The sequence below is a fragment of the Schistocerca cancellata genome, chromosome 1, assembly GCF_023864275.1.
Source record: "Schistocerca cancellata isolate TAMUIC-IGC-003103 chromosome 1, iqSchCanc2.1, whole genome shotgun sequence".
NCBI classification, from domain to species: Eukaryota; Metazoa; Arthropoda; class Insecta; order Orthoptera; family Acrididae; genus Schistocerca; species Schistocerca cancellata.
In genome coordinates this window covers 332,372,627-332,395,644 of record NC_064626.1, presented here as the reverse complement: position 1 = coordinate 332,395,644, position 23,018 = coordinate 332,372,627, and the positions used below count along the sequence as shown (strand labels likewise).

Here is a 23,018-nt window from a genome sequence, read left to right as displayed (position 1 = left end):
CAAGACCCTGTGATCCAGAAGTAGCAACGACAGCCACTAGACCACAAGCTGCAAACCATAATCTCGTAATGACGATTCTCAGAGCACCCAAATCAAATATACATCCATCGCTATGTTGCAGATAGAAATCAGGACTCATCTGAATAGACGAAGTGCGGACATTCTTGTGTTCAGTGTTGTTGCTGGACACACCATTGACGGCGCCCATGTGTCTGCCGCTGTGGTACATAAAGTCACAACAAGGGTCACTTTTCCAGCAGTCCATGATGTTCCAAGCACTCAGAAAAATTATCATCAAACATGATTTTCGCATTTTCCACATAATGCATATTAAACATCAATTAAAAGTCACTGCTAAATTCAATTCTAAGTTTTATTGTTACAGTCCTTTACTACAATTCTTGTTACTATTCTAATTGCAGAATAATACACAATTTTAGACAGAAAAATCTGAAAATCATCTGTGATTGGAGGGTTACTTTTGTATTGCAATTATAAACACACAATTTTTTGAACTAAATAATACCTAAGTGGATGTTTAAACATGGAACAAACCTTCATGAGCACAATCTTCTCCTCAACCCCTATACATTGCTTCCTTCACATGATGCTAGATCTTCATCTAAAGTTTGAGAGATAACTAATTTAACAATTTACAAACTTTTGATGTCAAGATGTTTCTTGAGACATGCAAGAATTATTAGACTAAAAAAAAAATTCTCAATTTATCCACACTTGTCATATACTCAACTGATTCCTATCAAACATGAACATTGTTTAATTGTCTTAATTTTTGTTTTGCAGTATTCAATATACTCGATAGTCGCTACTTTTAGGGAACATCAACGTGGAGTTTAAATTTTTTCTCTATTCCTGTACTGTCCTTAGCAGTTCCCAGAATTCTTCTTACAGCTGTCCTCTTCATTTCACCTCTCATACTGCTGTGAATCTCTGATAGAAACAATGACAACTCAAATAATGGCTCTTTCTGAGATACAGTGTTCATCACATTGTACAATATTCTATCCTCGAATATATCATTTATACTTTTGTCTCTCAACAGGTACTGCTCATCCTCTGTCACATGGCCATGCATTGCATACTTCATCACATGTTCTGTTGCTCCAAGTTACATACACCTCTCTTTTGCTTCTTACGCCTTGCTCCGTATGTTAAGACATGGTGTCTGATCATATCTAAAAGTAGACTGTATCCTGAGATGAATAAACATTACCAATCAGCAATATTTACTCAATGTTGGGAACAAGTCTCTTCACATGCTTCTTGCCCCCCTCTCATTACTTTACTTATCATTCTAATTTGTTAACAGCATAATTATCCGTATCAGAGACCTGTCTGTACCATTTCCAAAGCGATGACACCACTACTCTTTACCTAGGGTCATATCTTACAGTAACCACAAGAGTCTCTCTGGTGGTATTCAGTAAGCATCTGTAGCTCGAAGCAATACTCCTCCCTGTGCACAGAACATCTGCCCTTACCAGCACCAGTCTGTGAGCACAGGCACCTTCTCTGTGTGCCATAATGACAGATAGGTGTATTTGTGATATATTCTGTTAACCTTCAATGGCACTTTCAGTCTATTTTGGACTATTTCCTGCACTATGTCCCCAGTTTAGGTGCTGGCATTTATAACAAACTCTGAATCCACTGGGTGTCTGACAATGGCATGCTTCAATAATATCATATTATTTTACCAGCCGCGTGAATTTAAACAGCCATCTCTGTCATCATTGTCATCAGAGCTGGCACGATGTTCTGCTTATATAGATGCAACAACAGCATCTGGAACCTTCCAGTGGGGGCCCAAAAGGATACATGTGTGGAAATCGAGTTCAGCAGTTCTTGGCAGCTCCATGCCACCACGAGACCGAGGGACATCAGGTGGCAAAAGCACTGCATTTGAAACTGCTGCTCCCGCATCCTTACAATCATCAAGTCTTTGTCTTTGCTTTCACTCGATGCTCAAAGCCACCACCTCTTGTCCTACAAAGTGTGCACCCTTGGTCTCTCTTAAAAATGGTGCTGTTCATACCAATTTTGGCCATTTCTTTTGTAACAGAATCCCAATATGACAATGCATGAATGAAAACTGTCACCTTTCCAAATTATATTTTGTGTCCGTTTTCTAATTACCTTTGTTTAATGTGTTGAGTGCTCTGCACAACAATCACGAACAGTGCAAATAGTTTGTCCTATGTAAATATACTACTTCCAAGAACAGAAGCTTACTATTGCTCTCCATCTTGACAGTAAATTTAATGTTGGGATGGACACTTTTCTTGGGTGTTTCAGCTGAGCGGAAGGCAGGAGGCCAGCTTGGTCATTTAGTGCGACAGACATCTGTGCACATAACTGGTACTTAAACACCAACAGTTTTCACCATCATGTACACAAGAAAGAAGCCCTGAACATTCTGGCACACAGGGTAAAGATTATTTTTTAACTACCATCTAGAGTCTGCATTTTGGCACTGAAGTGCGTGTTTGGGGAAAATGGTTACAGCAAGGGAGATATTGCGAAGCTTTCATGTACTTGTGAAGTGGAAGTGGCCATTCTGGCTGCATTCCTTACATACTGTGATGCATTGACTAGCATGAGAGGATGCTTGTTGAAGAGAAGTGGCCTGAGACCAGTATTCTGTCTCACCTCCAAGATGCGAGGTATGTTGTTACTCCTGGTTACAGATAACATAGGTCTTTAAGCTCACTGCATGTATAGTGCCCCTTCTGAATGGGGTAGCATTTGCTCAAGACAAACTATTCACACTGTTGCTTGCTGATGAGCATTGTGCAGAGCACTCACAACATAATAAACAATGCGAACTTGAGAAGTCAGCCGCGTCTGAAAATCTCCAAGAAAAATAACACAACGTACTGCTTAAATAGATGATTCTGCTACAAAATAAGTGGCCAAAATTAGTATAAACAGCACCATTGTATACTTAGTAGAGCATGGAGGCAGGAGCTTTGAACATTGCGCTAAAGCAAAGACAGAGGCTTGATGATTGTAGGGATGCGGAAGCAACTGTTTCAAATGTGGTGATGGCACCTTGCGTCACTTAATGTCACTCAGTTCCATGGAAGGCTAGAGCATCTATGAGCCACCCAACTTGCCCTCCACACATGACTCACTTCGGCCCCTCTGGAATGTTCCAAATGCTGACATAGAAGCTATATAACTAGAACACCATGACAGCCCTGGCAGTCAGTGACTGAACACCTGATGACTATGTAGGAGACAGCTACTGAAAGCTGGAGTGTTTTATTTTAAGTGACATGTTTTGTAAATTGAGAAAGTTTATTGATAAACTAGGAAGTTGTTCGATTGTAAGGTTTCCTGTAATTTAAAGTCATCCATTTCACTTGTGAATTGTTTTTATGGGCAACAACTTTTCACACACTCTATGAAACACCAATTGTGCAGTTTTCTCTTGTAATTCTTGCCTGTCTGCTCTCTGTCCTGGATCTCCCAGCTACAATCATCTGTGTAAGTCACCTACTCGGTTGTTGGTCGTGCCACTCATATTTTGTAATAGGCACGCTATTGCTATGTTCCAAAATACTGCCCTGTAAACATCCACCGGCCAGTGTGGCCATGCGGTTCTAGGCGCTTCAGTCTGGAACCGCGTGACCGCTATGGTCGCAGGTTCGAATCCTGCCTCGGGCATGGATGTATGTGATGTCCTTAGGTTAGTTAGGTTTAAGTAGTTCTAAGTTCTAGGGGACTGATGACCACAGATGTTAAGTCCCATAGTGCTCAGAGGCATTTGAACCATTTGTAAACATCCTTTTGATGTTAGGCTGAGCACAATTTTATCTGTGTACATAAGTATGAACTGGCTAGGAACGTAAGAACCTGTTAGAATGAGATATAAAGCAATAGGATAACACAAATACTGCTATTCTCTGTCCGAAATTATTTTAGGGCTGATAGTTAACTGGAAAGTGTTTCGGTGAGACACAGAAGACAAGTAACAATTTCAATCACACAAGACTTGTTTCCAAAGCAAACACCCACCGCTTCCATGAACTCATCACTGGAAATTTTATCAACTTTACACAATTGACATGTATTTGGGGTAAATACAAATTTGCATCAAAAACATTTTCTTAGTTCTGAACCCCATTTTATTGCCTTTTGTCAGCGATTGTGGCACTGGCAGGAATGTTAGCACATTTCAATAGTCACAAAAACTCAAAGTACAATTGATGTACAGTCACCTGCCCTATAAATTGTTTTGATGGATTAAATAGTACACTATCAATATATCACACAATCTATTTATAAAGTAAGGACAGAGAAAAATCTGCTCATAAAACGGCAGTAGGAGATGCACATATAAAAAGAGGTTTTACATATGTAAGCTTCCAGAGCCAGTGGTTACTTCTTTTGGCACAAAGTTTGAAGAGGAAGGAATAGGAGTATAGGAGTGAAGGAAAAGGACTGGAGAGGTTTAGGAAAAGGGATAGAATATGGAAAAGTCACCCAGAATCTCAGGTCAGGGAAGACTTATCAGACAGGATGAGGAGGAAAGAATCAGTCTAAAAAAGAAGAATCAATCTTTCATTCTCATTCCGTCTGTCCGTCATTCCTGACCTGGGATTCTGTGTGACTTTTCCTAAACCACTCCAGTCCTTTTCCTTCATTCCTCTTCCTTCCCCTTCAACTCTTCTGCCAAAAAGAATGACTCATTAGCTCCAAAAGCTTGCATAAGTAAAATCTTTTTTTTTTTTTTATGTATGTCCCCCTGCCGCCACTTGCAATAACATCTGTGCAATAACATTATATTGTTAAAAATTGATTATTTTTGTTGTTGTATTAACACAATCTATTTACACTGAATTATGAATAAAATTTAGACAATGATCCTTAAAAAACCTGCTGTGACAGCAACGGAGAAAGAAACTTAGTAATCAATAAACATAAAACATACACAGAGACAAAATATTAAAATTCAGATTAGTCTTTATCAATGAATTATGCCTAATGTTACCTGTAAGCAGTGAATAGTATTTTCCCAGTTCACTGTCTTGTCTGTGAAGTAATGTATCATGACAGCTTTGTTTCTGTCTTCTACATTATCATCTGCTGCATTCTGTTCCAGCCAGTCCACCACAAGTTGATACTTTAAACACAAATTAAAATTAATTAGTTCAAAATACATTAAGAACTGTCAGAAAATAATGCCCCCCCCCCAATCCCATATACATTTTATTTTATACTTTTCTTTGAGCACTCTTCTACATCCCATGATTTCAGTCAACCTCTTTCTCAGTTCACAAAGGGCCAGAATTTCATGGTTAATGAAATACCTGACGAATGTGATTGAAACAGTATTTGGTGATATAATCCTGAATTGTGAAGAGTGTAACAACCACTCACTTTCAAGAACACTTGCAGAATGTTTGTGGACTGAATCAATGTATGTAGGGATTGTTAAGTGGTGTACACAGCATATAATGACGACCTAATTATGAACGCTGGAGTGTGTTTCTACACAGTGTAGTAACTCATATCACACCCAATATGTCTATAATATTGTTTGTGACGGTGCAAGTTAAAAATACATGAATTATGCTTCTTGTAAAATGGTAAAGAAAGTATAACGTCAAATATTTTACACCTGAATTAACCACAATCTTGGTCAAAACCTGAAAATATTTACAGAAAACAATAGCTGCACATCTCTTCCAATGTTGTACGGTGAAATCAGGAAAGTAATTGTTGAGTTTTGTGGTAAGTAATGAGATCTCTATTTACTTCCCTGAAGCAAAAATTTGTCAAGACAGAGAAAACTCAAAATGGTGTTCTTAGTGAGAAATATCATGGGCTTCTGTTATCTGAGACACACTTGGAGCGATTCTGGTGAACATCTTGAACAAAGGACCCAAGATAACCCTAGTATTTATTGATTTATGGAAAAATCAATGTGTACTACAACTTGAATGGAATACACCAGTAAATCATGTGATGATCATTTTCAAATAAACATAAATAAATTTTAATTATGCGCTAAAACAGCTAATAAATACAAAAAACAAAGAAAATAACCTATACACATTTTATGCACTAGTATGATAAGACAAAAAGCAACAAACATGAAGTGGTCCATCACATTTTACGCACATAGTAGTTTTTTTGTGGCAACTTCGACATTTCAGCTGCTTCTTCTTTTTTGTTATCTTGTCCGTTGGTAATTCAGCAACAAAATGTTCTCTTCCATCGAATCTCGAATCTAGTTTTTCCCTCTTACTAGGACGTCCTCTGTTGGTAGATACTTTTGTTACTTTCAAGAATTGCAGTGACAATTCGACGACGAAATGTCAGATGATCTATGGGTCCTTCGTTGTGCTTGTAAAGATCCCAGGCATTTTGCTGTGCGATGTCTATAAAATGTGCAATGATCGGGAAATACCACATTTTCCCTCTTATAGAGCATCTATATATGGATACATTTTGGTCAGCTCGATCTATGCCTCCAATATGAGTATTGTAGGAGTGTAATAAGTTAGGTTGAGGCATGCTAATCCTTTTCTAATTCGATATGGAACATGTGCAAGTAACTGGTCAACATAAGTCATTACCACATCGTACCACATACCTTTCTTTTCATAATCCTTACTACACATTCCAGCTCCTTGGTAGGGTTCGAGCCAAATAATATATCCACCACTTGTGCCTCCACACCAAAATTTGAATCTCCATCAGATTGGTTTCCCTTTTATGAACTGCTATTTGTCAAGGGAATGTTTAACAGCACAGATTACATCTAAATTTTCATCTAGTTCATTCTCCATGTGCTCTTCCAGCAGGACAATGGCTGCAAACACACTTCTCGCAACATCCAAAATACTCTCCTACATATTCATCAACTTCCCTTGCTGTCACCATCATCTGACAAGCTGCAACAACGTGATCTTGTCTGTATTACTAACAACACCAGTAACAACTACAAGAGGAAGTAGTGTGGACAATTATCTCCCAAAATTACATCAAACACCACTAAGACCATCTCTTTCCATGATTGCAAAAATGCATTGTAGCTAGAAGAGGCAATATGAAACACAGAAATTGTCGTCCCAGACAACCTATTTGTATGTGCATCTCTTCTCTCCACATTTGTTTCTAATTCTTATAACTGGCCACACTTTCAATATGAATTTATCTGAGGGATTGTTTTTGATACAGGTAGGACTTGTCTCACTGCGTTGTAAATTTATACTTGTGTGTGTATCAACATACTTGCACTACACAGTTACACAGAAAGAAAAATCATCTCATTTTTAATTGGAGTTTTAAGGGACCACTGCTGTGAGTCTCTTTAATGCATTTCAACAAGAGAATTTTTTTCCCCACATAATACATTCACAAGAAATAAACTCATTCAAATTGACGAAATGTCTAGTACAACTGTTAAAATGACACTTCACGATGCTGTCAGACACCATTAAGTAAATGAAAAGGTTAATTCTCAAGGATCATACTGAATCATTCTACAACCTCTAAAGCTTCAGAATATTATCACTAGTTAATGATGTGTGCTGGAAAACAAAAATGGCTTGTTTTGATTGTGAAATGGATTATTCATTACTGGATTTTTTTTTTTTTGTACTACCTCTCTTATCACTGGGTCATTTTCAAACAGCTGTTCAGCTATTTCTTTCTCACTAAGTTTCCTTGGTGGTCCGACTTTCATTTCACGCTCGTGAGAACTCAAGCGATTCTGGTACAGACAGTAAACAAGTCGCCAAGTATTCCTTTCAGCAGTAAGCCATGACAATTCCTGAAAATGAGAAAATATAACTGAGAATAAGAGATCCTGCATCACAGAAGAAATTAATTAGTTGACGGCATCTGTTCAGCTAAAACCAAGTTTGTGATTCAATTTTTCATAGTACTCCAAGTGGTGGTTTTGTACGTGTCTACAAGCTAGACTACTGCCACAGTCAAGTTGCACTCAAAGTAATACCATCAACAAAATATTGATACAAACTTAAAAAAAGTATCCATCAAAAATGCTAACCTTTGCCAAAAAGCTATAGTACAAGGTTTACAAGTCAGTCTTAAAACCAGAGAAAGAGCAGAACTGATACGTAAATGGATAGTATTCATAACTAGAAGAAACTTTATAACTCTATAAGGAAGAGAGGGCAATACATATCATACATGCAAAATCATTCTTATAACCACAATTCTTCAAGCTGTAATTATGAATGTTAAATAATATGTACATAAATATCCAAGCCACATTTTCCACCAGACAGGAAACAAATTGCTTTATTCTCCTAAACTACCCCAAAATGTATTATAACAGCATTGTGAACTGGTTTTTATTTAATGACAACCCTATCATTAATGAATGTAAGCAGCTAGATTCGAGAAGCAAGAAAATCAAGTTTTAACATCTTGCCAATGTAGGATACATAAGGATTGGAAATGAATAAAGACTGACAACCATTTCAGAAAATCCTTCTTGGCATTCATGTGAAGTGATTGAGAGACATTTCAGAATATCTAGATCTGCATCGTTGGACATGAACTTGAGTACCACTCTTTCTGAATGCCACCCAGTGCGTTACTCCCTGTGCTACTTCACTCCCTGAACAAATTCAATTTTTTTTTCTGCATCATTACACAAAATGAAGTCTAATTAAGTCTACCAGTGACTGGCAACACATCTTCTACAATCCGTCTTATTTCTCTGCCCTTCTGCATGAAAATGACATTTGTGATAACTGTCATCCAAGTACAAAAAATACTTTTACCCCCCAACTCCAAGGAAAATATACAAAAAAGGTTCAGCAAGAAGAGGCTCATCAATAATAAAGAAAACCCTTCACTTCCTGGAAGCTTCAACACAATGAATGTGCAGTCGCAGTACCTAGAAGAAAATTGAAGAGAGGCAGCATATTGGTTGAGAGGCCAGTAAGAACTTACTGAAATTTAGTAAACTAAAATGATCACAATGTAATGGAGGGTTATAAATAAAGTGCAGCTACTCACATTGGTCCAGCAAGGGCTTAATTATCATATGGCAGCAAAACTTTGTAGATGTTCTAACCTGTTAATGCGGAATCAGTATTGATGTTGTCGTCGTCGTCGTCGTCGTTGTCATCGTCTTCTTCAGTCCAGAGACTGGTTTGATGCAGCTTTCCATGCTACTCTATCCTGCGCAAGCCTCTTCATCTCCGAATACCTACTGCAACCTACATTCTTCTGAATGTGCTTAGTGTATTGATCTCTTGGTCACTCTCTCTACGATTTTTACCTCCACGCTTCCCTCTGTTGATGTCTCATAACGTGTCCTAGCAACCGATCCTTTCTTCTAGTCAAGTTATACCACAAATTCCTCTTCTCCCCCATTCTATTCAGTACCTCCTCATTAGTTATGTATCTAACCATTTATCCTTCAGCATTCTTCTGTAGCACCACATTTTGAAAGCTTTTATTCTTTTCTTATCTAAACTGTTTATCATCCATGTTTCACTTCCATAAATGGCTACAATCCACACAAATACTTTCAGAAAAGACATCCTGACACTTAAATCTATACTCTATGTTAACAAATTTCTCTTCTTCACAAAAGCTTTTCATGCCATTGCCAGTCTACATTTTATATCCTCTCTACTCCAACCATCATCCGTTATTTTGCTCCCCAAATAGCAAAACTCATTTACTACTTTAAGTGTCTTATTTCCTAATCTAATTTCCTCAGCATCACCCAATTTAATTTGACTACATTCTACTATCCTTGTTTTGCTTTTGTTGACGTTCATCTTATACCCTTCTTTCAAGACACTGTCCATTCCATTTGGCTGCTCTTCCAGGTCCTTTGCTGTCTCTGACGAAATTATGTCATCAGCAGACCTCAAGGTTTATATTTCTTCTCCATGGATTTTAATGCCTACTCTGAACTTTTCTTTTGTTTCCTTTAGTGCTTGCTTAATATACAGATTGAATAGCATCAGGGAGAGGCTACAACCCTGTCTCACTCCCTTCCCAACCACTGCTTCCCTTTCATGCCCCTTGACTCTCATAACTGCCATCTGCTTTCTGTACAACTTGTAAATAGCCTTTCGCTCCCTGTATTTTACCCCTGCCGCCTTCAGAATTATAAAGAGAGTATTCCAGTCAACATTGTCAAAAGTGTTCCCTAAGTCTACAAATGCTAGAAACGTAGGTTTGCCTTTCCTGAATCTTTCGTCTAAGATAAGTCATAGGGTCAGTATTGCCTTGTGTGTACCAACATTTCTACAGAATCCAAACTGATCTACCTCAAGGATGGCTTCTACCAGTTTTTCCATTTGCCTGTTAAGAATTCAAGTTAGTATTTTGCAGCCGTGACTTATTGAACTAATACTTTGGAAATTTTATCACCTGTCAACACCTGCTTTCTTTGGGACTGAAATAATTATATTCTACTTGAAGTCTCAAGGTATTTCGCCTGTCGCACACATCTTGTGCATTACATGGACGAGTCTGGTCATGGCTGGATCTCCCAAGGCTATTAGTAGTTCTAATGGAATGTTGCCTGCTCCCAGGACCTTTTTTTTACTTTCAGTGATCTGTCAAATTCTTCACACAGTATCATATCTTCCATTTCATCTTCATCTACATCATCTTCCATTTCTATAATCAAGTAGATCGCCCTTGTATGGACCTTCTATATACTCCTTTCACCTTTCTGCTTTACCTTCTTTACTTACAAGGGAACCTCCCCATCGCACCCCCCTCAGATTTGGTTATAAGTTGGCACAGTGGATACTCCTTGAAAAACTGAACACAGATCAATCGATAAAACAGGAAGAAGTTGTGTGGAACTATGGAAAAAATAAGAAAAATATACTTACTGAGTAGTGCATGTGCAAGACAGGCAACATCAAGGAGAGTGTAAGCTCAGGAGCGCCATGGTCCCGTGGTTAGCGTGAGCATCTGCGGAACGAAAGGTCCTTGGTTCAAGTCTTCCCTTGAGTGAAAGTTTACTTTCTTTATTTTCGCAAAGTTATGATCTGTCCGTTCGTTCATTGGCGTCTCTGTTCACTGTAATAAGTTTACTGTCTGTGTTTTGCAACCACACCGCAAAACCGTGCGATTAGTAGACGAAAGAACGTGCCTCTCCAATGGGAACATCTCACGTATTTAATGCACTCTCGTCCAAAGTAGGGAACAGTCAACTGCCAGCCAGGCAGCCTCATTAACAGGAATACTCTCTCTTCCTGTCGCTGTAGTCGACTGACATCGTGTGTTTCGATGTTTGTTTAGGTGTAGCGTCCCCATACGACGGCGCAGTTACCTCGCATCGGACGGACAGATAATAATTGTCTGAAAATAAAAAATTAAACTTTTCACTCGAGGGAAGACTTGAACCGAGGACCACTCATTCTGCAGCTGCTCACGCTAACCACAGGACCACAGCGCTCCTGAGCTTACACTAACCTTGATGTTGCCTATCATGTGCATGGACTACTCAGTTTGTATATTTCGCTTATTTTTTTCATAGTTTCACACAACTTCTTCCTGTTTTCTCGATTGATCTGTGTTCAGTTTTTCAAGGCCTATCCAATGTGCCAACTTATAACTAAATCTGAGGGGGAGGTTCCCTTGTTAGGATGGGTTTTCTGTCTGAGCTCTTGATATTCATACAAGTGGTTCTGTTTTCTCCAAAGGTCTCTTCAATTTTCCTGTAGGTAGTATCTACCTTACCCATAGTGATACATGCTCCTAACCTCCCTAAATTTGTCCTCTAGCCATCCCTGCTTAGCTATTTTGCACTTTCTGACGATCTCATTTTTGATATATTTGTATTCCTTTTCACCTGCTTCATTTAATGCACTTTTATACTTTCTCCTTTCAGCAAGTAAACTCAATATCTCTTGTTACCCACAGATTTCTACTAGCCCTCGTCTTTTTACCTACTTTATCCTCTGCTGCCTTCACTATTTCATCTCTCAAAGCTACCCATTCTTCTTCTCCTGTATTTCTTTCCCCTGTTCTTGTCCATCGTTTCCTAATACTCCCTCTGAAACTCTCCACAACCTATGGTTCTTTCAGTTTATCCAGGTCCCATCTCCTTAAATTCCTACCTTTTTGCAATTTCTTCAGTTTTAATCTACAGCTCATAACCAAAAAATTGTGGTCAGAGTGCACATCTGCCCCTGGAAGTGTCTTACAATTTAAAATCTGATTCCTAAATCTCTGACTTACCATTATATAATCTATTTTAAACGTCCCAGTGTCTCCAGGCTCTTCCATGTATACAATCTTCTTTCATGATCTTAAATCAAGTGTTAGCTATGATGAAGTTATGCTCTGTGCAGAATTCTATCAGGTGACTTCCCTTTTCATTCCTTACCCCAGTCCATATTCACCTATTACTTTTCCCTCTCTTCCCTTCCCTACAATCAAATTCCAGTCCCCCATGGCAACTAAATTTCCGTCTCCCTTTACTATCTGAATAATTTCTTTAATCATATCATACATTTCTTCAATCTCTTCATCATCTGCAGAGCTAGTTGGCATATAAACTTTTAGTACTCTGGTAGGCGTGGGCTTCGTGTCTATCTTGGCTACAATAGTGTGTTCACTATGCTGTTCATAGTAGCTTATACGCTTTTTTTTTTTTTATTCATTATTAAACCAACGCCAGCATTACCGTTACTTCATTTTGGGACTTACAGTTTATGTACAAAAAAAGTTAGTTCCAATTTTGGCCATCAGGTGCAACTCTGGCGCTGTACACTGTTAGTATGACTGTAAACATCCATACCGTCAGCTGACACGACGTAACTTCAGCAAACCGCATGGCTATTGAGGAGATACTGTGCACTGTTAGTGAAACTGTTTTATGTGAACGACAGAAGTTACAGTGCTGCATTGAGAAAGTATCACCAACTGAAAGGTCTAAAGAGAAGCCAGATTTCATTAAATGGTTTAAAGAAGGTGACACTCAAATCTGCAAACGTGTTAGCTTGCTGTGGCACCTGGAAGAGGAAAGCACCCTGCTCTGATGGAAGTTACTAACGAGGTTGCTGTTACTGTAACTGACCATGCAGCATGTGTCCCATGTAGTGTTAGTGCTCAATCAGTGTCATGAGAATTGTTCATCCGATGGTTTTGTTTTAGAGTGCAAAAACAACTAGGTTCCTAGGCACCCATAACAGAACCGTAGAACAGAAAAAAAAAGAGACTACACTTTAAGCCCAATTGACAGAAGGAAAGACAGCTAAAAACAGGGATCTGGAGAAAGGTCCACGAAATACGCCACACAGAAATGAAGGTTCTGAACTAAAGATTAAATGTCCTCCATATTGCTATGTTGGATAAAAAGTAAAGCGCGATCCACAGCCCTTGCATCTTCATCTTCACTAACATGGCTGATAACTAATACGGCAAACATAACTGAGAATGCAAGTAGTTAAAAAAAGGGTATTCCATCAGGAAATGGTGAACTATCAAAGGTTGAGGGCAATGAGCACAAAGTGCTGGGGAGCACCACTTAACAAATGGCAATGTCTAAAAAGACAGTTCCCAATACACAACCTTGCTAACATGATCTCCTCACAGTGAGAAGGCTGAGAGGAAGTCACCCAAGCTGCTGGGAGAGGCTTAATTCCCTGGAGCTTGTTCCTACGAAGGAAGGACCCCATGGTGAAGCCAAAGTGACGCCATCTGCTGACACATGGGAACACAGAGATCATTGGAGGGTGTGGAAGAACTAGCGGGCTGAGGTACGAGGATTGCTGCCTTGGTGGCAGCAGCATCAGTGGTCTTGTTTCCCATTAGACCGACTTGAACAGGAACCCACATAAACATCACAGTGGCTCCATCAAGAGTGAGCAAGTGACAGCTTTCCTGGACCCACTGCACTAAGTGATGGACAATGTACATCACACAGAGGCTCTGAAGGGCACAGGGAGTCAGAGCAGATGTTGCAACTGAAAAGCCCATGTCTCCAGATGTGCTGTGTGGCCTGATACAGAGCGAATAGCTTTGCTGTAAATACTGAGCTGTGTTGGGGAAGCCGGTACCGAAAATTGTCAGTGCCAATGGTGAAGGCACAGCCAACACCATGGTCAGTCCAAGAATCACCAGTGTACACAAAGGTACTATTGAGAAGTTCTGTGCAAAGGTCATGAAACTTACGGTGATAGAGGGTGGCTGGAGTGGTGTCCTTAGGAAGCGAATGAAGGCCAAGGTGAACATGGGCTGCTGCATGAAGCCAAGGTGGTGAGGTTTCAAATAGCTAAAAACAAACTCCGGGAGGTAACAGAGAAGAGGGACACATCCCATAATGATGATCAGAGGAGTCACTCAAGGAGGCATATAATAGGTGGCCAGGTATGGCAGACAAATGGAATGCTTATCTGCTGAGGAGAAAATCATAGTGGTATGACCCCGATAGTTCAGCTTCTGCATACAGACTCTCAACTGGTAATGTGTAAAAGGTGCCAGTGGCCAAACAGATGTCACAATGGTGTAAGAAGGGCGGACATGTAGATGCATAAATGAAGCACCAATAGTGCAGTTACAAATGGACAAGGGACCGGTACAAACAAAGGAGGGTGGTACGATCCGCTAGCCAGGAAGTATCGCTGAGGACACGTAGGACATTCGGGACTACATACAGCAGGTGGGCACATAAGACACATGGGAGGAGTTAGAAAGTTCTGTATCATCCCATGGTCAACGGTATGGATAGTTTTGAAGTCTGTATTCCACTGATACTTGTACAAGATCCGGACAGTCCATGAACTAAAACCACCTGATTCACAGCAATGTTCTGATTTGCTCTTCGATTTCTGGCATGGATCAAAGTTGATGACATGGCCCGGCAACCCACTGTGTAGTGACAGGGCACATTTTACACTGAAGGGTGCACCAAATACACGGAAGTGTTAAAATTGGGAAACTGCTAAACTGCGTGTTGTGCATGTAGAGTCACTGCACTTCACGTACACGTGGCTGTGTGGTGTGGACTCGCAAGCACCTTTATTCTCGGTCCATTCTTCCTGAAGAGAGTATATCCAGAGGACCTGTCTGGTAAACCATGACGTCTGCACATCATCGAGACCACCTTGTACAGCATGCGATTCCTGCTTTGGATGAGTGTAACTGTGTGGAAACCACAGTTTTCATACAACACTTCAAGCTGCTTACCCACTGAAATATCCGCTTAATGCAACCTTCCATAAACATGTTATCTCCAGAGATTCTCCAGATGCATGGCCTGCAAGACCACCTGATATCAATCCACGAAACTTTTGGCTCTGGGGATATCTAATTGAATGCATTTATAGGACACAATCGGTCTCTACCTGATTTAAAGGACAGCATGCAGAAACATGTTGCTCAGATTCCACTGGAAATGGTGCAGCAGGTGACTGTTGATCACATCGTTTTATAGACACAGTATCTCGCTGATATCTCCAGCGCTCATATTGAACAATGCACTGCACTGCATTGGAAGTGGCAGTTAATAATAAAATCAACATTATGCCTTTCCACTCGTTTCACCTTTTCTCCCCACATCGTGTCCCTAATCATGGAAACACTTCTATATGCCTTTCCTGCATTCACAGCACTCAATTTGCACCTGGTGGCCAAACTTTTAACTATTTTTTTTCCAGCATATATCAGTTCCCCATTAACACATTAGCATATCCACCAAGTTTCGCTGCCATAGAATAATTACAGCCCACACTGGACCTCTGTGAGTAGCTGCCCTTTAATGATTACCACCCAGTAAGAGAGCCTATTTACTTTACGTTGCAAAAAGCCACGAAAAATGATTAAAGAGATCGAACACAAATTCCTCCATTCTCTCCACAATGGCAACTGTTTACAGATCAGTTAAGGTGATGAATTGATTTTCTAAGACAGACAGGAAGTGGCCCCCACAGATAACTGGAGAACAGTGAAGTTATACTATTCACAACTCTGTGGTAACAGTTTCATGTCAAGTCGTTATTTCATTTTCAAGGAGAGTAAATCCTTTGTTATTCTAAATAATCCTCCACTTCAGACAGAATTATGTTGCTCCAAGAACATATTTCAACAGGAGGAGATGACACAGTCAGCTTTAGTAGCAAAACCATGTAATTATGAAGGAAACAGCTCAGTTCTTCATTCATAATTTCTGCGAACATAACATAAGCACAAATCAATATAGCTATACAGTAACAGTGCACAGCTCTAAGCTGAAGAGGTTGAATGGCATACCTGACTTTTACTGTTATCTAGCAATTGGAAAATTGCGCCAATTAAAAAAACTGAGACCTTAGTCAATGAACGTCTCATCTCACAAGGAGAAAGCAGCTGCTAAGCCACTTTTGTATATCAATAAACCTTCACTGACAATCTGTTCTAAATTATTTGTGACTGAAAATACCACTAATGTACATCTTATATGATTGGAACAGATCTTGCTTATTTGAAAATAGTTGCTATTTCTTGAATTATACTAAGTAGATCTTACATAAGATAAGTTCACCCAACACAGAACACATACTTTCATTTTGAGCACTGGGTGGTTCAGTTCTCTGTTCCAGAGCAGTAGTCACCTCAGATGCTACTCTGCCACATGGCAGAGCACTATTATTGATAGTAATCATAGCTAACACTTGGTTCAAGAACCATGGAAGAAGGTTGTATACACGGAAGAATCCTGGAGATACTAGAAGGTATCATTTAGATTAAATAATGGTAAAACACAGATTTAGGAACCAGATATTAAATTGTAAGACATTTCCAGGGGCAGATGTGGACTCTGACCAAAATCTATTGGTTATGAACTGTAGATTAAAACTGAAGAAACTGCAAAAAGGTGGGAATTCAAGGAGATGGGACCTGGATAAACTGACTAAACCAGAGGTTGTACAGAGTTTCTGGGAGAGCACAAGGGAACAATTGACAAGAATGGGGGAAAGAAATACAGTAGAAGAAGAATGGGTAGCTTTGAGGGATGAAATAGTGAAGGCAGCAGAGGATCAAGTAGGTAAAAAGACGAGGGCTAATAGAAATCCTCGGGTAACAGAAGAGATACTGAATTTAATTGATGAAAGGAGAAAATACAAAAATGCAGTAAATGAAGCAGGCAAAAAGGAATACAAACGTCTCAAAAATGAGATCGAAAGGAAGTGCAAAATGGCTAAGTGGGGATGGCTAGAGGACAAATGTAAGGATGTAGAGGCTTAATTCACTAGGGGTAAGATAGATACTGCCTACAGGAAAATTAAAGAGGCCTTTGGAGAAAAGAGAACCACTTGCACAAATATCAAGAGCTCAGATGGAAACCCAGTTATAAGCAAAGAAGGGAAAGCAGAAAGGTGGAAGGAATATATAGAGGGTCTATACGGGGGCGATGTTCTTGAGGACAATATTATGGAAATGGAAGAGGATGAAGATGAAGATGAAATGGGAGATATGATACTGCATGAAGAGCTTGATATAGCACTGAAAGACCTAAGTCGAAACAAGCCTCGGGAGTAGACAACATTCCATTAGATCTACTGACAACCTTGGGAGAGCCAGTCCTGACAAAACTCTACCATCTGGTGAGCAAGATGTATGAGACAGGCGAAATTCCCTCAGACTTCAAGAAGAATAATTCCAATCCCAAAGAAAGCAGGTGTTGACAGATGTGAAAATTACTGAACTATCAGCTTAATAAGTCACAGCTGCAAAATATTAACGTGAATTCTTTACAGACGAATGGAAAAACTGGTAGAAGCCAACCTCGGGGAATATCAGTTTGGATTCCGTATAAGTGTTGGAACACATGAGGCAATACTTACCCTACAACGTATCTTAGAAAATAGATTAAGGAAAGGCAAACCTACATTTCTAGCATTTGTAGACTTAGACAAAGCTTTTGACAATGTTGACTGGAATACTCTCTTCAAAATTCTGAAGGCGGCAGGGGTAAAATACAGGGAGCGAAAGGCTATTTACAATTTGTACAGAAAGCAGATGGCAGTTATAAGAGTCGAGGGGCATGAAAGGGAAGCAGTGTTTGGGAAGGGAGTGAGACAGGGTTGTAGCCTCTCCCCAATGCTACTCAATCTGTATATTAAGCAAGCACTAAAGGAAACAAAAGTAAAGTTCGGAGTAGGCATTAAAATCCATGGAGAAGAAATAAAATCTCTGAGGTTCGCCGATGACATTTTAATTCTGTCAGAGACAGCAAAGGATTTGGAAGAGCAGTTGAACGGAATGGACAGTGTCTTGAAAGGAGGGTATAAGATGAACATCAACAAAAGCAAAATGAGGATAATGGAATGTAGTCGAATTAAGTCGGGTGATGTTGAGGGTATTAGATTAGGAAATGAGACACTTAAAGTAGTAAAGGAGTTTTGCTATTTGGGGAGCAAAATAACTGATGATGGTCGAAGTAGAGAGGATATAAAATGTAGACTGGCAATGGCAAGCAAAGTGTTTCTGAAGAAGAGAAATTTGTTAACATGGAGTATAGATTTAAGTGTCAGGAAGTCGTTTCTGAAAGTATTTCAATGGATAGTTTAGAATTTGTAGATGTTTTCAGTGTTTACCAGAGATCTGTTTGAGGATGGGGTGACGGTATTATAATCTTGGCTTGGGTAGCAGGTGTAACACATGAACCAATAACAGCACTGATTATATGGAACCAAATACAGGTATAGTTTGATTTCTCTCACTTAAGTTTTCTGGCATGTGCACTTTGGTAAGTTTCCCACACTTGTCTCTTTTTTTGTACACTGAAGAGGTGTCTTTTCCATGCCACGCAACTTGTGAACTATATGAATGACAATCAGTTCAGTCAGGTTCATGTGTGCCTTGACACTTTTGCTGCACCAATTAGCTTCTCTGCAAAGATTAGCTAATGCAGCTGCCGTATGAGCAAAGCTCTGACACTAATACTATTGATAAAATGCTTGAGGGTCACCTCTTGGGTTTAAATCTCCTGTTATGTCAAATAATGCGCACACGTTTTGTGCTAGCTAATCTTTTGACCATGAATTTTTAACTATTTAAAAATAGTACCCAAAAATGGGGCATGAAATGTGTCACCACTCATTCTGAACCAACAGCACAACTTACAATTTTCTATGTAATTGTTACTGAAGTGTTTGTCTGCAACTTGTGGTCTACTGATTACTGTCACTGCCTCTGGAGCAAGGGATCCGAGTTCAGTTCCCAGGTGGGTCAGAGAGTTTCTTCACTCATGGACTAGGTTTTTGTGTTGTCCTAATCATTTCACCTCATCTTCAACAACACACAAGTCACCAAAATTGTGTCAAACAGATACTTTTGCAGCTGGCAGCCGAACAATCCTGGATGGTGCCTCTCAGCCAGTTTATTATACTTGGAAGTCAGGATGATCTGGGATTGAAAGTATGACTAATATTACAATTTCTCAAAATGTTTGCTTCTCTTCTGAACATCAGTTAACTTCCAAAGTCTTATTTATATTTGTAACCTTACTGTCAGCTCAGTATGTTGTTACTAAGTACTGCTAATAAATCTGGACAGGAAGTCTGCCTTAAAATGAATGCAGGTACATCTGTTGTTCTCAGCTCATGCACAAAATCTGCACTGTTGTCTGCAATTGATTTCATTGTCTACATGGTTATTTGTAAAGCTAATTATCAAAAGAATTTGATATTTGATATTATCAGAGCAGTATCACTCACACTTACTTATTTCACCACTTACATTAGCTCATTTTGTAGAAAATGTTTCCAAAAGATTGAGTTATTGAACATCTACATACTTTTATATCATATTTTCAAAATGCAAGAAGCCATTTAATTCACAAACAAAGGGTCTTACCGTTAATACAATAAAACGGAAAGAATGAAAGGGTAAATTTTAACATCCCATTAATGTCAGAGACATTAGACACAACTGGCTACAATTGGCAAGGATGAGAAAATGTATAAAAAATGTTATGCTTACCTTAATATGGAAAACATAGATCACAGATCAACAAATACAGGAAGCATTTTAAGTCACACACAGGCACAATGAAAAAGAATGTGTGTGTGTGTGTGTGTGTGTGTGTGTGTGTGTGTGTGTGTGTGTGTTCACTTCTATTGATGAAGGGCTTAGATAAAAAGCTGAACATTTCTATCAAACTTTCTCTTTGTTCCTCTATGTGATAAGTAGCAACCTACCCTGTCCATATTATTGTCACTCCATCCATCGTTTGATTATGCTTACCTGAGCATCAACTAAAAATCACAGACTGAATGTGTGTGTTTAAGTCAGTCCAAACTAGCTACATTTTGCTGTAGAACTAAGAAAGGTAAAATGAGTAACTATATGCTTTAGTGACATGTATGAGACTAGACTGATGTCAATGCCCTAAATTGCTCTTCAAATGACACGGCACATTAATAAAAATGACACTGCTCTTCCAATGATGAGCAAGACAGGAGCAGGACATGTGAAATGTAACAGACTCAGTAGAGTATTAATAATTGTTGGCTGCTTGGTTTATTCATTAAAGTGACCACAGTACGAGCTCATAGTTCCCCCTATCTGGAGCAGGCAAATCAACAAAACATGCCAAAGACAGGCCTAGTGTGCTAAACCCAAGGACAAAAAGCCCCATGGTCTACTACAGATCAACAAAGCCTAAAGAAACAAACAAGGAAAGCGGGAAAAAGAAGAAAGGCGGGTGAGGTACCCTGTCCAGGGTGCAGCAGTAGGCCCCCAACAGCAGTACATGCAAAGGGGACATACAGCTTGCATCTCATCCAACAATACTCAGAGAAGACTAGGTACACGGACAAGGCAACAGAAGCACAGGAATAACACCAAGTTAAACAGAATGCACAAGAACGGGTAAGAAGTGCAAAAGAGTGGTTAGGGCGGACCACCATGACCAGACAGCCACTACCAGTTTGGGGTAGGGGTAGAGGAGGCAACAAGGCATTCTACTAAGCCATCAATGGGCCAACAAGGTTGAGCTGCCCTCCCTCAGATAGTGGTAAAATAACCCTTCACAAATAAACCATAACACAAGGTCAGCCACTGAGGCATCATTCACTAACACGAAGGGTAATGAGTCATGAAGATTACAATTCTGCCGCACAGCATCTAGATTAGGAGAGTCCAGCAAAATGTGGACCACCATCAGACAGACAATGCAACGACAGTGGGGTGGATCCGATCCTCATGTTGGAAGAGCTGACCACAAGTCAGCCAAGTATGGTCAATACAGAGCCAGCAATGGACAACAGGAGTCCTCGCAAGAGGCCCGCATGGAGGACCTCCACAAATTCGTTGTCTTCTTTATCACCTGCAGCTTGTTTGGCAAAGTCAGAGTACGTCTTTCCATATTCCAAATCCTGATAATTTGATTATGTAACACCAATTGATGGTCCAGTTCCAGAATAGCAATCTCAAGAGGCAGCATGATGGTAGCAAATCTATCCGGCTTGTCAGTGAGTTCATTCCCCAGGATCTCAACATGACCCAGGGTCCAGCCAAAGATCACCGAGCAGCCACATTGTTCGAGGACAAAAAGGGAGTTCTGAATGATCAGGACCAAGGGATGGTAAGAGTAACACTGGTCAAGAACTTGTAAACTGCTCAAAGAATTGCTACAGATGAGGAAGGACTCACCAGTGCAAGAATGGATATGATCAAGAGCACGAGAAATGGCTACCAACTCCACAGTGAAAACACTGCAGCCATCAAGTAAGGAGTGGAGATCATTACATCCCCCATGAACATAACCAAAGCCAGCGTAACTGGCAACCACTGAGCCATCAGTATAGACTACTTCTAAACTCTGAAATATCCAAGAATGGAGAAGAACTGGTGGCAGAGGGCCTTAGGATGATCTGAGTCTTTTGTACCCTGGAGTTGTTAGTGAGCATGCAGGAGAAGACATTGTAGAGGGGAAAGGAGTTCAGAAAAAAAAAGGACCGGACACAGGTTGCAATCTTAACCCCAGCCCTAGGCCGCAGTTGCAGGTGGTGGATATTCATATCTGGAAACAGAGATGGTAGTTGGGGTACAGCGGGAAGCAACAGATGTTTAACGCATAAGCTATCAACTGTTGTCGGTGGAGAACCTCCAATGGTGGAATCCCTGCCTCAGCTAGGAGGCTGATGATGAGGCTAGTCCAAAGGGCTCCAGCATCTGTCATGTTGAAGGTGATGCCGAGCCATATGAGAGACTACCATAATCTAGACAGGACTGGACACAGGTGTTGTGTAGAACCATATCAGTGTAGAGTGGTCCATGACCCAGGTGGTGCTGCTGAGGCATCAAAGAGCTTTGAGATGTGTCTGCTTTAGTTGACAAAGATGGGGAAACTATGTCAATCGAGCATCGAAGACCACTCCCAAAAACTGATGAGAGTCCACCATATTGTGGGATTGGCCACCAATGTATCCAGATGGGGACAGACTGTATTGCGATGACAGAAATGCATAAAGCGGGTCTTGACAAAAAGAGAGAGAGAGAGAGAGAGAGAGAGAGAGAGAGAGAGAGAGAGAGAGAGAGAGGGGGGGGGGGGAGGGAGGGAGGGGGGGAGGATTTGAGTGAAAGCCCAAGAGAGCACTCAGTGTATTGCTCCCTGCAGTCTCTGTTCAGCAATGACCACCACAGATGAACACAAATAAATGCAAAAAACATCAGCCCTATAGCCACTACAAAATCATCGATAGCCACTACAAAGTGTGGGACATTCAACACAGAACCCTGCGGTACCAAATTCTCCTGCAGATGCGAGGTGCTATTGGAGGCACCAGCTTGTACCTGAAAAGTGCTACATGAAAGACAGCTCTGGATAAAAATCAGGTCATGTAGGCTCCATTCGTGCAAGGTGACAAGAATGCGATGGCACCATGCAATATCATAAGCTTTATGCAGATTGAAGGAGACTCAGCAAGGTGTTGATACCGGGCAAAAGCCTTTCGGATAGCAGACTCCAGGTAAGATTAAATTATCTGTAGTAGAGAGGTCTCGGCAAAAATCACCCTGGATCGAACTCAAAAGGTCCA

The 23,018-nt window shown here is 40.2% G+C and overlaps 1 protein-coding gene across 1 annotated transcript in view; it reads right to left on the bottom strand.

Annotated features, from left to right (window-relative positions):
* LOC126173321 (nuclear pore complex protein Nup107) overlaps window positions 1-23,018 on the bottom strand; it is a 238,460-nt gene that overhangs the window by 104,830 nt on the left and 110,612 nt on the right. The window contains exons 4-5 of the mRNA XM_049920947.1: window positions 7,640-7,807; window positions 5,018-5,149 (exon numbers count right to left, since the gene is read on the bottom strand). Of these exons, the coding sequence (XP_049776904.1) occupies window positions 5,018-5,149; window positions 7,640-7,807 (300 nt within the window). The remainder of the gene's footprint in view (window positions 1-5,017; window positions 5,150-7,639; window positions 7,808-23,018) is intronic.